At 61.2% G+C, this 15,145-nt stretch overlaps 7 protein-coding genes across 7 annotated transcripts; 5 read left to right on the top strand and 2 right to left on the bottom strand.

Annotated features, from left to right (window-relative positions):
- Positions 1–77: 77 nt before the first annotated feature.
- On the top strand, positions 78–942 carry RHTO_01507 (uncharacterized protein; the record flags this gene model as incomplete). The annotated part of the gene is made up of 2 exons (XM_016415189.1): positions 78–637; positions 726–942. The coding sequence occupies 2 exons, from the start codon at positions 78–80 to the stop codon at positions 940–942; spliced, it is 777 nt and encodes a 258-aa protein (XP_016272979.1).
- Positions 943–1,051: 109 nt separating this feature from the next.
- Positions 1,052–5,354, bottom strand: RHTO_01506 (ATP-dependent rna helicase dob1; the record flags this gene model as incomplete). Its single annotated transcript, XM_016415188.1, has 11 exons — positions 1,052–1,060; positions 1,122–1,219; positions 1,272–1,347; positions 1,410–1,483; positions 1,657–1,771; positions 1,895–2,260; positions 2,460–3,775; positions 3,828–4,272; positions 4,352–4,465; positions 4,577–4,831; positions 4,965–5,354. 11 exons carry the CDS (start codon positions 5,352–5,354, stop codon positions 1,052–1,054), a joined length of 3,258 nt encoding a protein of 1,085 aa, XP_016272978.1.
- A 174-nt stretch (positions 5,355–5,528) lies between these two features.
- RHTO_01505 (RNase P subunit p30 family protein) lies at positions 5,529–6,921 on the top strand (the record flags this gene model as incomplete). The annotated part of the gene is made up of 5 exons (XM_016415187.1): positions 5,529–5,742; positions 5,805–6,016; positions 6,110–6,516; positions 6,576–6,655; positions 6,710–6,921. 5 exons carry the CDS (start codon positions 5,529–5,531, stop codon positions 6,919–6,921), a joined length of 1,125 nt encoding a protein of 374 aa, XP_016272977.1.
- Positions 6,922–7,476: 555 nt separating this feature from the next.
- RHTO_01504 (uncharacterized protein) lies at positions 7,477–8,006 on the top strand (the record flags this gene model as incomplete). The annotated part of the gene is made up of 4 exons (XM_016415186.1): positions 7,477–7,569; positions 7,621–7,743; positions 7,797–7,826; positions 7,881–8,006. The coding sequence occupies 4 exons, from the start codon at positions 7,477–7,479 to the stop codon at positions 8,004–8,006; spliced, it is 372 nt and encodes a 123-aa protein (XP_016272976.1).
- A 189-nt stretch (positions 8,007–8,195) lies between these two features.
- RHTO_01503 (uncharacterized protein) lies at positions 8,196–9,024 on the top strand (the record flags this gene model as incomplete). The annotated part of the gene is made up of 5 exons (XM_016415185.1): positions 8,196–8,243; positions 8,271–8,513; positions 8,648–8,770; positions 8,833–8,862; positions 8,920–9,024. 5 exons carry the CDS (start codon positions 8,196–8,198, stop codon positions 9,022–9,024), a joined length of 549 nt encoding a protein of 182 aa, XP_016272975.1.
- A 117-nt stretch (positions 9,025–9,141) lies between these two features.
- RHTO_01502 (amyloid beta precursor protein binding protein 1) lies at positions 9,142–11,470 on the bottom strand (the record flags this gene model as incomplete). The annotated part of the gene is made up of 9 exons (XM_016415184.1): positions 9,142–9,304; positions 9,376–9,676; positions 9,739–10,078; positions 10,145–10,204; positions 10,279–10,416; positions 10,482–10,651; positions 10,725–10,902; positions 10,970–11,133; positions 11,248–11,470. The coding sequence occupies 9 exons, from the start codon at positions 11,468–11,470 to the stop codon at positions 9,142–9,144; spliced, it is 1,737 nt and encodes a 578-aa protein (XP_016272974.1).
- Positions 11,471–11,551: 81 nt separating this feature from the next.
- RHTO_01501 (ubiquitin-like 1-activating enzyme E1 B) lies at positions 11,552–14,666 on the top strand (the record flags this gene model as incomplete). Its single annotated transcript, XM_016415183.1, has 13 exons — positions 11,552–11,646; positions 12,045–12,082; positions 12,142–12,269; positions 12,330–12,398; positions 12,455–12,521; positions 12,589–12,717; positions 12,836–12,932; positions 13,014–13,084; positions 13,164–13,261; positions 13,322–13,557; positions 13,630–13,781; positions 13,844–14,291; positions 14,351–14,666. The coding sequence occupies 13 exons, from the start codon at positions 11,552–11,554 to the stop codon at positions 14,664–14,666; spliced, it is 1,944 nt and encodes a 647-aa protein (XP_016272973.1).
- Between the last annotated feature and the right edge of the window lie 479 nt (positions 14,667–15,145).

Raw genomic sequence — 15,145 nt, 5'->3', positions numbered from 1 at the left:
GAACTTGTCGAAGAGTTTGGTTCGTCGCCCGCTTCCTCGACTCCCTCGGTATCAGCGACGATGCTCTTCTCGCCCAGATGCCTCTCTCGCACGGCAAGTCGAGCGAGGGAGACGTGGGACGCGTGCGGGTCGAAGTGGAGCGTGGCGACCGAGAGAACGGAGTCGTCGCTTCCTCCTCGCCTTCGGCCGCAGGTCCGTCGACGCCGCCCGCGTCGTCAGCGCACTCTACTCCTTCGTTCTACCCGTCTACTCGCGCTCCTCTCCCACCCCAGTCCCTCCTTGCGCCGCCTCCCATCCCCCAGTTTGTCGGCGACTCTTCCGCTTCCCGCGCGTCTCGCTCTGCTGCGGCAAGCTCGACAACGGCAGCCTCGCCGGCGGCCTTCCCCGCTCCACTCTCGCGACGCCAGCGGCTGCAGCAGCAGCAGCAGCGGGCGGGGCAGCAGCAAGAGTATCTCGGCTGGATCCGCTGGGAGGATCCGGGCGACGCGGACTCGCGGGACTCTGCGTGGCGGCACAATGCGGGTTGGCAGCTCTCCCACATCTGTCGGGACACGGCGGGTCCGGGACGGCCAATCACGGAGGGTTTGGTCCGCAAGCTCGTCTACCAGATCCTCGGGCCCGAGTACTGCCCACTCCTGTGCGTCCCCTCTCTCCTTTCTTTCCTCCTACCTGGCGGCTATATTGGCTGACACTGCGCAACCTTGCGTCCTCCGGCTTTCCTGCAGCTCGTCCGTCTTCGTCTCCTTCCCCGGCGGCCCCCTCGCCAACCGTTTCGCCGACCTCGAGATCGTCTTCCACACGAACAAGATTCGCCACGTCTTCCTCAACCGCTGGAACGCAGGCGACTTCCCCGCGAGCCAACTCGAGGCGGTCCAGCGGCACAACGACTTCTGGGTGCCGAAGCGCAAGCGGGAGGGATGGTGGAAGCGGTATCCGGACTGAGATCTTACCCTCTGGCTTTTCCTCTCGAAGGGAGCGCGGGCTAGGGACAGTGCAGGAAGCGGCAAGCGGCAATGCAGAACTCGTACATGTACAACAAGCGTGTCCCCCTTCACAGGTACTGCGCAAGGAGACGTCAGCGCCGCATCGCAGAGACTTCCGAGAAAGAGTGAGTGACGCACCAGCGAAGCGGCGAAAGCGACCGAAGACGGCCTCTCGAGGCAGGCGAGCGAGTCCTGGAACTTCTTCTCAAGCTCCTCCGAGCCGATAGCCTTGGCGGCTGCGACGTATGCGGTCAGCAGAAGATTCTCTACAGCTTTAGAGAGACGAACCCATGCTCATCTGCCTGATGAGCTCTTGTAGGCGGCGGAAAACGCGAATGAGGGATCCCTCAAAGACGTCGGTCATCTGCGTGAGGGAAATCAGCGGCGAAAGCGAAAAGACGAGGCCGGGAACGATCCGATGCGCACCTTACAGATCTCCGAGAACTTGGCGCCGTTGCACCACGAAAAGACCGCGTCCATGAGCTCAGGCTTGAAGCTGGCTACGTACTCGTCTGGTTTTCGCGGCCAAGAGGGTTCTGGTAAGCGCCCGGAAGTGATCAAGAGCGGTAGCACGAGAGACCGAACGGGAGGAGACGACGATTGGTGTGAGAGGAAGACGTAGAAAGATGGGAGGTAGGGGAGAAGCGGAACGCGGGTGGAGAGAGGAACGCACCCTCGACGACCGGCATCTTCGACTCAATGGCAACCTTGGCGATGCGTCGCGCAGCCTCTTGCATCACACGCAGTGGGCCAGCGAGCTCCTCCTTGAGCTTCGAGGTCTGCTCGGACTGCGGAGTCGAAGCGCGTCAGTTCTGCCGCTGCTCAGCGGCCAGGACGATTGTAGAGGCGGAAAAGCCTAGGAAAGCGGCGAAGGAGCGGAAGAAGAACAGAGACGAAGGGAGGAGGCATACTTTTTCGTCGAACACGAAACATGAGAGAAGGGCGGCGCATTGTTGCGGCGTCAAATCATTGAAGACTCCGCCAAAGACCATCTCCGTCAGAAGCAGCTCATCACCACTGCTGATCTCGCAAGCGACCCTGCCCTTCTGTTCGACAACGTCCTCGTTCGTCGCGAAGCCCAGACGACGAAGAACGCGTTTGCGGTTCCGCAGTTCGTCGAGATGCATGACCGAATGCGCGCTCTGGATCTTCTTCTTCGTCGCGCGCACCTTCATCTTCAGTTCCTCCTTCTGCGCGTACTGACTATACAGCGCCGGAAGGTTCGGGTCGGAGTGAAGGGGGTTCGCGACGAGGCGGGACTCGAGGATCTCGATCTTCTGCTCAGGCGAAGACAGACACGTCAGCAAGTCGACAAGGGCGCAGAAGACGGCAAAAGAGCGAAGAGAGCGAGGAAAAGCGAAGAGAAGGGAAGAAAAGGGGGAAAGTGGCGAGAGGGAGGAGGGAAAGGGCGAGGGAGCGATGGGGTAGCTCGCAGATGATGTTGCATGGCATGCATGACAGATTGAGCGAACGCACCCTCAACAGCTTCTTAAACGCCTCATCAACAATGCCCATGTTCTCGACCGGGTCGAGCAAAGCGATCCCGTCGACGAACCTCCGCTTGACCTCCTTGACGCTCCGCAGCGCCTGCATCCTCGCCTCGAGCGGCTTCAAGTCCTTCGCCAAGAAGATGCGGATGTGCGAGATGCCGTCGAGGGTGGACAGCAGGACGGGGACAACGGCAAACTCGCCCTCTTCGTTCGGCGGACAAGGGCGGATAGTCGAGATGGACGACGCCGAGTTCTTGTTCTTGCTGGTCAGGACGGGCGCGGTGCCCTTGGCGAGATGGAGGAGGACGTCGACGATGTACTGGTTCTGAGGCGGCTCGTCGGCGGGGAGCGGCTTGCCCTTGGCGCCGACGCGCTTCTGGTAGTTGACGACGACGCCCCAACCAAAGTCGAGGTCCTCGTGCTTGACGCGGACGAGGCGGCCGGGCTGGAGGAAGGGGAGGGCGTAAGTCGGGTGGTTGAGGACGTCGCGGAGGTCCTTGTTGAGGATGTCGAGCTGCTGCCGGAGATCGTAGTAGTCGGCGATGTTGTCCTCGTCGGGGATGACGATGCTCGCGCGCTGCTCGTCCAGCAAGCGCAGCTCATCCTCGAGCTTGGGGACCGAGGCGGTGTTCTGGAACTGGTAGAACGACCGCTCGAGCATGTACTCGGGCGTGAGGCCTTCGACACGCATCAAGTTGAGGACCATGTTGTAGCCAAGATGGAACGCCGAGTCGAGTCGGTCTGCCTGCCCCTTGACCATTCCCTTCGCCGCAGCCGGGTCGAGCTTCTCGTCCGTCATCATGATGACGATTCCGCGGTCGTCGAGTCCACGACGTCCTGCGCGGCCGGCCATCTGGACGTACTCGCCGCCGGAAAGGTTGCGGAAGTCGCGGCCGTCGAACTTGCGGACGTTCGTAAAGACGACAGTCTTCGCGGGCATGTTGAGGCCGATCGAGAACGTTTCGGTGGCGAAGAGGACCTTGAGGAGACCCTCCTGGAAGAGGATCTCGATGACCTCCTTGAGGATAGGGAGGAGACCGCCGTGGTGGATTCCGATGCCGCGCTTGAGGAGCGGGAGGATGTGCTCGATCTGCGGGAGCTGGCGGTCGTCGTCCGAGAGACCCGAGATGGCGTTCGTGAAGACGGTCTGGACCATGTCACGCTCCTCGTCCGTGTTGAACTCGAGCTTCGACATCTGGAGGGCGAGACCTTCGCACTCGCGCTTCGAAAAGGCGAAAACGATGACGGGGTTGTAGTTCTTGACCATGATCATCTTGACGATCTTGTAGATGTCGGAGGGGCCTGCGAGACAACCATGAGCGAGAGAAGCGAAGGATGTAGCACGCGAACCGACCTTTCGCGGAACCCTTCTTCGTCTTTCCCTTCCTCCCCTTGCCGCTGTCCATGCTCGCCGGGTCCTCGCCCTTGTTCGTTCCGCCCAACGCGCCCATCGCCTTGGCAAAGTTGTCCTCGCGGAAGTTGCCCTTCTCGTCGACGACGAGGTGAATTCCGTCGGCGCCGGCGGGGAAGAGATAGTGCTGGAGGGGCGTCGGGCGGTAGTCGGTGTAGACGACGTGGCATGGCTGCTGATGGATCGTGCAGATCCACTCGGCGAACTCCATGGCGTTCGGGATCGTTGCGGACAAGAAGACGTAGTGGACCTTGTGCGGGAGGAGAATGATCGTCTCCTCCCAGACCACACCACGCTCCTTGTCGCGCATGTAGTGGATCTCATCGAAGATGACCCACGCGACCTCGCGCATGATTTCGGAGCCGCGGTACAGCATCGACCGGAGAATCTGCGGGTGGGGATGTCAGCCACGCTCGTCCGGTCCGGGAGGCGGAGTTCCGCGTCTCTGAGACGACACGAGTACACACCTCCGTCGTCATGACCAAGCAACTCGCGGTCGGGTTGATCGTGACATCTCCCGTCATGAGACCGACGTCGCCAAATTCGGCCAACATCTCGCGGTACTTCTGGTTCGAGAGAGCCTGCGAGATGACGAGGCGGAGTGAGCTTCATTGACATGATGAGAGTGACGCCGCACAGGCGAAGCATCGCCAAGCGACAGGAGGCAAGCGCAAGGAGAGCGCCCAACGCACCTTGATAGGACTCGTGTAAACGACTCGTTGACCCTCCTTCAAGCACTGCGCGATAGCGTACTCGGCAACGACCGTCTTTCCTGCCGACGTGTGCGCCGAGACGAGAACCGACTCGTTTCGCTGAATGGAGGCGACGGAAACCTTTTGGAACGGGTCGAGCTCGAAGGGATAGGTGCGCGCGGGTTCGGCGGGAGGGACGTGCGACGAGATGGGAACGTAGGGGTAGTTGGGCGGGAGAGCGACTTGATGCCGGACCTGCGGGAGAGGAAGAGGTCAGTATGGCTGAGACAGGCGTCGCGGCGCCTTCGCTCGAACATTGCAGGCTCGAGGATGATCTTGCGATATCGAATGAGCTGTTCTAGCCCAAGAAGAAAGAGGTGGCCCGCACCTGGTGCTGCAAGACGAGTCCCTCCTCCTCGCCGTCCTTCTGCGCCTCGCCTCCTCCCAGTCCCGCACTCGCCTTGACCGTCGTCTTGGCCGTAATCTCCATCTCGTCCGTCGCGACAAAGTGCTCCTCCCTCAGCTTCGTGCCGTCGTCTCCTGCGCCGCCGATCATGGCCGTCCCTTGCTCCGTCCTCCCCGTCTCGTCCGTTTTGAGCTTCTTGAGCACCTCCTGGTCGACGGGCGCATGCTCGCTGGCTGGCGAGAGCGGCCGCTTGTGCGAAGCAGCTGCGCTGTTGCCCAGTGGCTTGGTCGGGTCGACACGAGTGGATCCAGCGGGGTGCGCACTCGAGGGAGGAGGCGGTTTCCGGTCGAACGAGTCGAACAGGTCGTCCATCGCGAGTCTAGCGTCGCTACCAGCCACAGCAACACGAGCGAGCGAGAGTTGTGTGATGAGCGAACTTGTCCTCCTCAAGCTCGAAGGGAGCGATGAAGTCGACTTCTCACTTTTCCCGCTGGATTGCCGCTTGAGAGCGCTCGCTGGACTCGTAAACCCGCTCAGATTGCTGCTATGGCCCACGGCTACATCGACTCGGTCGCGGTGCCGCTCCACCTCCCTCCATCCGCATACCAGCCTCAGGGCGGGGCGAAGGGCGGGAACAAGGGCAAGGGGAAAGAAGTGGCCGCGTCAGGCGATGCTACGACTCGGGAATACGACGTGGTAGGGAGCTGGACCGCTCAGGAGCGCGAGGAGATGCAGCGCAAGGTCGCAATGGCCAGTCTCCGTACGTTCACCTCCTCTCGCTCAGTCTGGAAGACTCGGCTGACATCCGGATCGGTCGCACAGTCGGCTACTCGACGCTTCTCCTCACCATCTCGATCCCTCCGACCTTTGACCCTTCCCTGCTCTCGTTTCCGACCCCTCTCTTCCCTCAACTCGACCCTCGAACGGCTCCGCCGGGCACCGAAGGCCTCGTGATGCAGATGTGGCGGATCAACGTCGAGAACTATGGCGACGAGGCGGTCAAGGGTGCTGGACAGAAGGGTTGGTATGGCTTTGTGAGTCTTCGTGTCCTCCTGAGACTCAGTCGAGGACACGCTTAAGCGGATCGCATCGGTCTCCTGGCATTTAACTGACATTTCATGCTGCAGGCCAACTCGACCGCGCATCTCTACCCTCCCCAGACGACCCTCCTCTCCGTCAGCCCGACAAATCTCTCGTCCTTCTCCCACGTCGCGCTCTCCCTTTCCCCACCGACTCCCTTCGCACCAACACTCATCACCATCGACCCCTCTATCTCACCTCGACTACCCTTCCCGCTCAAGCGCGGCATGATCTCGTCTCTCGCGCGCTCGGGAGTCTGCTTCGAGCTGATCCTGCGCGGCGTGACGAGGCTCGACCAGGAAGGCGAGCAACCTGGTGATTCGGGCAAGCGGAGACGGAACTGGATCGCGGGCGCGAGGGAGGTTGTCAGGGCGACGGAGGGGAAGGGGGTCGTCGTCTCGAGTGGAGCGGTGAGGGCGGGCGAGATGCGCGGGACGGAGGATTTGATCAACCTGTGCGTGACGGACGTTTCTTCCTCACCGTATCGATGCGCTGACGCTAGCGGTGCGACAGCTGCTCGTTGATCGGGATGCCTCCAGCGCAAGCCAAAGACGCGCTGACCGTTAACCCGCAAAGGGCGATCATGCGTGGACGTATGTTCGCACCCTCACTCACACTCCTGTCTCCGAACTGACGACTCGATACAGTCTCGCTGCGACAGACCTATCGAGGCGTCATCTCGAACCCGACTCTCACAACCTACTCTCCCGCCGGCCCCGTCTCCTCAGCACTCGCTTCCACGATTCCCGAAGCCTCAGCGAAGAAACGACCGGTGACAGATATCGCAGCGAGTGCGGCGGGTACTGGTGGAACAGATGGGAAGAAGGTGAAGAAGAAGCGGAAGGAGGGCGGGTCGTAGTTACAGTGCGTCTGCCTCTTCGACTGCGTCGTATGCTCGTCGCTGACTGGGTTTTTTTTCGCTTCTCACCGTCGCCGTCGCAGTTGAATCGTTTTCTGAGCTCCCGAAAAGACTCCGGGTCCGCGGTCGTTCCCCTCCTTTCACAAGCTCGTTTGCTCTCGCTTCCTCTCTCTTCCCGCTTCTTGCCCCGCTGCTCGACGTGGTGCCCTCCCCCCGCCTCGAACTCCCTCCGGCTCGCGCTCGGACTGCGCCATGCCTCACTACCCAGTGAGTCTCCCAGCCACCACATCCGCTGCTCTCACACTGACTAGTCACTTCCTTCCTCAGAGTGCTTGGGAGCGGGGACCGTCGTACAGAAAGCATGTCGTCGAGCCTCTTGGCTCGATAATTGGCCGCTTTGAGCGGGACTTCGTTAGCAGCAAGGCCGCCGGCTGGTTTCGCGATGGTGTCAAGGCGGTCCTCGACGAAGCATAGTGGAATGCGCACTTCAGACCCGCGCCTGCGCACGGGCCTGACGAGCGATTCAGTCGAGCGGGGGCCGTGAAGACGCGCTTGATGGCCGATTCTGCGAGGGTCGACGCTGAGCGACTTCGCTCTCTCGAGATAGGGAATGGTCTCTTGCCCGAGGTCATGATCTGCCAGACTGTGGTACGTCCTTCGCGACGGACAGAGGGCATAACTGATCGCTATTCGCTCCAGCTCGGCATCAGGGTCTACGAGAGGCTCGCATCTCACAACCTTTCCCATGAAGACCTCATTTCGGACTGCGGCAAGGAGTACGGGACGCTGCTGAAGAGTCTCGTTCTCCCAAACGAGGCTATGGTTCGTCCGGACCCGTCCTGCCTTCCGATCTCGCACTAATCGTCCGCGTGCAGAAACCATCCTCCGGCTTGACCTACTACGACGTCAGCTCAAATCGCCCGAGCCGACTTCGTGGCTGACACGCTTTCGTCTTGCAGGGCAAGCCGATGTCAATGACGTTCGAGGGCCCGCCAATCCAGCTCGACTCTCTTTCGCACCGCCAGACAGTCGGCGGCTCCTCGGTCTTCTTCCCCATCTCGAGACAGGCGGCCGCGAGGTGGTAGAGCAAAAGGTGTCAGGAACGGCGGGTGCACTCCTCTCTCTCGCTCGTCGCGTGCTGAGAGCGGTCGCGGAGTGACCGCGTATCTTCCTTGGACCTTCCGCAACGCTTTTTCCCTGCTTTTCTCCCTTGTTCGCTGTTCTCACTCGCTTTCTTTCCGTTCGCTCACTGCTCCCGCCCGATACGCAGCGCCATGCCTGACAATCAGGCAAGTCTTCCATCCGGTCCCTCGTTCACGCACGTTAGTTAACGCCTTCGTGGCTCGCAGACCGCGGGGCGCAAGGCTCCGTCATACAGGTCGTACTTCACCGACCCTTTCGGCCAACTCCTCAGCTCCATCAACCGCAGGGATCTTGCCGTCACTTTCCTACGCAGCAAACCCGCCCATGCTTTTCGGGACGGTGCTCGGGAGGTGCTGGACGCAGACTGGTGGGCGGTTACCTTCCGTCACAAGGACGACTACCTTCACGCACTTGCGGTCCGCGATCGCCTCGAAAAGGACGAAAGAGAGGTGGGTAACGAATGGCTCCGCCGCCGCGACGGGATGCACAACCGGTCGCAGGCTGTGGCCGTCTTCTGCGAGACCTTGGTACTCCTCTTCTCTTGCGGCGACACGGACAATTCGAGCTGACTCTGCTCCGACAGTTGGGCTCGCTCGTGTACAAGGCTCTGAGCGCCAGCAACGTTGACGAGGAGGGCTTGATGCTCGAGTGCGGCCGGGCATACGGAGCGCTGCTCAAGAGTCTCGCTGTACCCGGCAAAGGTATCGTCCGTCGCACTTCTTCCTCGTCTTCCCGCTCACATCGTGCTGACGTTTCGACGCATCACAGAACGCGCCTGGCGGTTTCGTCTATGTCAACGTTTGTTCACCTCCTTCGCCCGCCGTTACTTGCGATTGACGCGTTGCGTCTGAACAGGGCAAGCCGGTGTCGACGACGTTCGAGTCGCTTTCGCATCGCCAGTCCGTCGGCATCTCATCGATCTTCTTCCCCGTCCCCAGGCAGGCGTTCGCGAGGTGGTAGAGGGCGAGGTGGAGTGGTTGATGAGATAGCAACGTTCGCTGTGTCTCCTCTTTCCCGCGACTCTCGATCTACAAGCGTCTGCAATGCGGTTCAAGCGCGTCTACACCGTCCCTCACGTCAAGCATCAACGATGCCCGTCCCGCTCCTGATGCCGTCCCACACGCACGTCCCGTTGAGCGGGATGTACTGCTTCGTGATGACCTTGATTGCCTCTTGCGCGACGAGACCGCCCAGGAGAGCCGAAGTCTGCGGGAGGGTCGTCGAAGGCGGAGCGCGGGCGCTGCGAGACGAGCGAGCTGCGAGTCAGTTCTGCCGAACAGAGAGAGAAGTGTGTTGAAGGGGAGCACGCACACTTCCTTGCACACCTTCGTCAAGTCTTCCTTCCACTGCTCCGCATCGATGCCCATGCTCGCGAGGTCCTCCCCCTCGCTCCACTCCTCCACCAGCTTGACCGCAATCTTCGCGAGCGCCGCAGCGTCCGCTTCCCAGTCGACCGACGAATCTGCTTCGGCCGACGGAGCGGCAGAGGGGAGAGACGAGCCGGGGTAGCGGTTGTGCAGGGTTAGGAAGGTCGAGGCGGAGCGGAGGGCTGCGTAAATGTAAAGCGACGAGTCGGGCGGTTGCTGGAACGGGGCGGCTGAGAGAGTCGAGCCTACGATGTTCCAATGCGAGTTAGCGTAGGTCATCTGTCCCAGAGCGAGAGGCGAGACGAACCGATCTTTCCCTTCAAGGAGCAGTCGTTCTCCTCCTCCCTCAAGCTCCTCCCCCTGACGACCTTCAGCCACGCCGCATGCTTGACAAACGTCTCGACCTCCTCATCCGCGATCCTGCTCCTCTCGAGTCCGACACGGTCAAGCGTCTCACCAACGAGGTGCTTGACCAGCGCGAGGTCTTCACGCGCTTTACCCTTGTAGAGCGTTTGGAGGGTGACGTAGCCGGACGATGAGGCTTTCATGTCGGGAAGAGCGCCGGGAAGAGGAAGGAGGTTCGAGGGGTTGGAGGGATGGCGAACGAAGGCGCGAAGAGCGTGAACGAGGATCCAGAAGTTCGGGCTCTGCGAGGCAGTCGACCGGTCAGCGAAGAGCTTGAGGGTGAGATACTGCAGGAAAAGCGAACGAACAGAGGAAGAGACGTTTTCGCAAGCCGGGTCGTCGAAGAGCACCTGGACGTCGGAAGGAATCTGCATGACGCGATACGATGTCATCAACGGCTGCGTCCATGACGAAGCAATCTGGAGAACGTCCGCTCACTCACCCCGTGCTTCGTGCCCGCGCGCCTGTACAGCGTCACCGCCTCGTCAAAGTTCTCCTCGTCCGACTGCACCTTCTGCTTCATGACGCCGTTCATGAACGCCTTCCTCTCAGCCGATCCGGTGGGAACTTGGCCGCCATGCTGTGCGAGCGACTCCAGGTTTAGCGACGCGAGTTCGAGGATGGAGAGGAAGGGAGACGACGCACGCTCGCCTTCCACTCCTCGAGTGCCTTGATGAGCACAATTACAGCGGGAACGTGTCCGTGCTGTTCGGTGTCCATCGACGAGTAGTCGTACGAGTTGGCGTGCTCGACGAGGGCGGGGAAGGGATGCGAGAGGCGGAGGTCGACGATGGATTCGGGGTGGGTCTCGACGACTGCAGGTGACGTTGGCGCCGTCAGCTCGTCGAGCCAAAGGAGCAGCAGGAATGAGGACAGAGCGCGACCCACTCGTCAACTCCTTGACCTGCGTTCTCAGGGTGCCGTAGAAACCGCAAGTCTCGACCTTGATGAGGGGAATGTCCTGCTTCCATGCTGCGTCGGCGAGTGAGAGGAGTTCGGAAGGCGAAGCGACATCGACGGCGAGGATGAGGGAGTAGGGAGAGAGGTCGGAGAGGGAAGAGAGGGGCTGTAGCAGCATGGACCGGGTCAGCGCGCAGATTGCGCCTCGCCTGTGTCAGAAGAGCATGACACACATGGACAAGCGCCTCTCCCTGCACATCCCCGTTCAGCTCGAGCAGAAACTTGACGACCTCTTCCGCCTTGGGTTTGCCGACGCTCGAGGGGTCGATGAAGAAGTTGGCGCCGAGGTCAGACTCGTCGACGGCGACCGAGTCCAGTACGGTGAACCTGCCTACGCCTGTGTTCGTGCACGAGCGAGATGTCAGCGTCGGAGACCCAGGTGGGGGTCGATGCACGGAAGGGTCCTCCCAGCGTCGCAACCCCCTCGAACGGGGATCAAAACAGCGCTGACCTGGCAAGACGAGGTTCTTGAGCGTGCTCGTGGCGGTCGCGTTCCCGTTGACGACGAGGACGTGGGCGTTCTCGAGCGCACTCTGCCCGGACGACGCCCAAAGCCTGAGCTGCCTGTCGTAGCGCTGCTGCTTCGAGGAAGGCCTGTCCGAGGGCTTGACGGGGAAGTCTGGGACGGCGACAGCGTCCTGCACGGGCGGCGCAAGCGCGTCTTCGGTCGCCATCGCTTCGAGGTGAGCGGTCGAGGGGAAACCAAGCGGTTCGCCTCCTTCCCTCCGCTTGCTCTCGTGCTCGAGGCTGCCAGCATGGCTCCAGCGACTGACAGGTACTCGCACACGCGCGCCATCCTCGGCCCGCAGCTGTTCGAGCGCGTCCAGGACGCCCGTCTCCTCGTCGTCGGGTCAGTCTCCCCGCTCGCTCATCCTCAACCAGGGCGTGCTGCGGTGCATCGAAAGGGAGGAGAGCGCGTCCGGTACACGCGAGACGGTGGACCTGCGGACTCGAGGGCGGGAATGGATGGACAAGTCCGTCGAGGTCAATCGCGGCATACTCGAACGCTTTTTGTGCCCGATGGTCGACCGCTAAGCCGCCTTCTTCGCTCTCCTGGGTGAACGAACCGCTCTGATCGTCGCAGGCGGAAGCGGAGGGAGGCCATGGAGGACTTCGCTCTCGTTCCGCGTTTCCTGACGGGACGATCAGCTCGCCTGGTCAAACAGTGGCGTGTTTGACACAAGCGAACTCAAAGGCGCACAGAATGTAGAGCTGACGAACTCGCCTTGTACCGGTCTCCTCAAGCAGAGCGGGTGGAATCGGTTGCGAGTTGATCAAGAATTTGGGTGCGTCCGACGTTCTTGCCGTCAAACTACGCCGTCTGACCTTCGCCATAACCCTGTAGTCATGAGCGGGTTCGGCACGGGCGAGCGCGGCCTCATCGAGGTGCTCGACCTCGACACGATCGACCTGTCGAACCTGAATCGCCAGTTCCTCTTCCAGAAGCAACACGTCAAGCGACCAAAGGCTGTTGTGCGTCGATGTCGACCTCCCGAACGAGCGCCCAAGAGACTGACGAATCCGAGCGATCAGGTCGCGAAAGAGACGGCGCTCAAGTTCAATCCGCACGTCCACATCAACGCCTTGCACCGCAATATCAAGGTCCGTTCGGCATGCTCTTGCCCCTTCAGCTGCCACTGACCGTTGCGGATTTGCAGGATGACGAGTACAACGTCGACTACTTCAAGTCGTTCAACTTCGTCATGAACGCCCTCGACAACCTCGGTGCGTCCTGCTCGACCTCGCTTCTCTCCAGTCTTACGAGCTCATCATGTGCTCCTCCTTCGTACAGACGCCCGCCGTCACGTCAACAAGATGTGCCTCGCCGCCAACATCCCTCTCCTCGAGTCTGGCACGTCCGGCTACGTCGGCCAAGTCCAGCCTATCAAGCGCGAGACGACCGAGTGCTTCGACTGCACGGGTGTGTTCCGCTTTCGCTTGCCTGGTTCGAGATGCAGTGTGCGGATGGGCGGCAACGCTTGCTCCGCTCGGTGGCCTCTTGAAGGTGTCCAGCTAACGCCTCTGATCGCACTTTGCAGGCAAGCCCGTCCCAAAGACGTTCGCAGTCTGCACAATTCGCTCTACGCCGTCGACTGCGCACCACTGCATCGCCTGGGCCAAGTCGTACCTCTTCCCGTGCGTATGCGTCCGCCTTTCCGACCCTCCGTAGCGATACCTCGTTAGCGAGCACTGACCCTTCTCGATCGATGCACACAGCCAACTGTTCGGTGCGGACGACGAGGCGGATCAGCAGGAGCTTGATGATGCGGAGAAGAACGGCGAGAACGGTACGTCTCCGCTTGTTCGCTCACTCGGAGCTCTCTCGTCACTCGGACCCCTGATGCCAATGGTGATACGCATCCGCAGTGGAGGAGATCCAGGAGTTGAGGAAGGAGGCGCGCGCGATCCGAGAGTTGCGGGCGGGCTTGAACCTCGAGGGAGCGGCGAAGCGGGTGTTCGAGAAGGTGCGTTGCTCTCCGCGCGCGCTTGCTTCGCTAAACGTGCTCAGACTCGCACATGCGCAGGTCTACGTAGGCGACATCGAGCGCCTGCTCAAGATGGAGGACATGTGGGCGCACCGCAAGGCGCCTCACACGCTCAACTGGGATGAGCTCTCGTCCGCTCCTTCGACCTCCTCTTCTGCGCCGTCCACGAGTGACGCATCGAACGGTACGACGGCCGCGAACGGCAAGGATGAGGCGCGCATCAAGGACCAGCGCAAGCTGAGCATCAAGGACTCGTTCGACTTGTTCGTCGATGCGTGCGTTCACCTCTTCGTTCCTTCTCGATGACCTGGCTCATTGAGACTTACATGTGACCTCGCGGACTGTAGCGTCACCCGCCTCTCTGCCCGCTTCGACCCGCTTGGCGAGCCGCTCTCGTTCGACAAGGACGACGAGGACACGCTCGACTTTGTCGTCGGCGCAGCGAATCTCCGAGCTGCTGCTTTCGACATCGAGAGTCAGACGAAGTTCCAGGTTAAGGGTGCGTTCTTCCGCCGCTCAATTTCGGGTTGCGTCCGGAGCTGACTTGTCGTCAGCAATCAGAGTACGCCGGCAACATCATTCCCGCCATCGCAACTACGAATGCCATCATTGCTGCCGCACTCGTTCACCAAGCGCTCAACGTCCTCCGCTCCGACTGGTCTGCCGCCCGCACCATCTGGCTCAAGCGGACCTCGCAGCGCATCTTCGACGTCTCGCCTCTCAGTGCGCCGAACCCGCACTGTGCGGTCTGCCGCGTCGTCTATGTCCCCGTCAAGGTCGTTGAGGATGCGACGCTGGGCGAGCTTGTCCGCGAGTTGGTCGGCGAGGGGAAGGCGATCCCGTTCGAAGGGTTTGTCAGTGTGCAAGAGGGAACGAGGCTGCTTTGGGAGACGGAGGACTTTGAGGACAACGCGGAAAAGACGCTGAAGGAGTTGGGTGTCAAGGAGGGCAAGTTTGTCACGATCTCGGACGACGAGGACCACTGGCCCGTTCAGCTGTGCATCGGCAGGTGCGCTTCCTTTTCTACTATGCCTTACTTCCTCGCATCTGATGACATCGCCTCGGCAGCTACCTCCCGGCTTCCTCGACCGAGCGCATCGTACCCGACACCTCCGCCATTCCCTCGCCTATCCCGACTCGTGCTCCTCCACCCGCACCCGAAGCCGACTCCGACTCCTCCGACGTCGAAGATCTCGCTACAGTCGTCGAAGGCGCTGCAGCGACTGGTGCGGAAGCCGGCGCGCCTGGTGCGAAGGTCGTCGGGAAGAAGCGTTCGGCGGAGGAGGCGGGCCTGGAGGGCGAGGGAGACGAGGGGAAGAAGAAGAAGGTCGAGTACCTCGTGCTGGATGACGAGGACGGCGACGTCGTGATTGACTTGACGTAAAGCGCGAGGTCGTCGTTTTTGGCGGTAGGTAGATCGCTTGCCATCTAAACGTCCTACTCTCGCTTGGCTGTCATGCTATCTCGTGCCCGGCCGCGTCACCCTTTCGAAGCTGTCGGAAGCCAGGACGAGGGAAGCTGCGCGAGAGCGGGCGACGGTCGACTAGGCAGTCTGCGCGACTCTCAACTTACGTATAGAGTCCGCCAAGAGGAGGAGCAAGTCGCGCGACACAGCTCAAGCGGGCTGAGTGGAGTTATAACGTCTTGAAGACCAGTGCAGCAGTCATGCCTAGCACGCAAGCAGCCGTCCAAGTCTTACCATACGCGGACTGCCTGCTCGCGACGATATAGGATGAGGCGCGTTGCGAGGAGTCCGCCGTTCTCTTCCCCGACCGCTCTGTCTATGCAAGAGCACTGCTTCTCCGCGGATGACGTTGTCTGACAATCGAGCTGCTTTTTCTCGCCTTCTCTTCTCGCCTAGTG

The sequence above is a fragment of the Rhodotorula toruloides genome (assembly GCF_000320785.1).
Source record: "Rhodotorula toruloides NP11 unplaced genomic scaffold Scaffold13, whole genome shotgun sequence".
NCBI classification, from domain to species: domain Eukaryota; kingdom Fungi; phylum Basidiomycota; class Microbotryomycetes; order Sporidiobolales; family Sporidiobolaceae; genus Rhodotorula; species Rhodotorula toruloides.
Note: the sequence above shows the minus strand (reverse complement) of the source record. Positions and strands in the feature narration are given on the sequence as shown.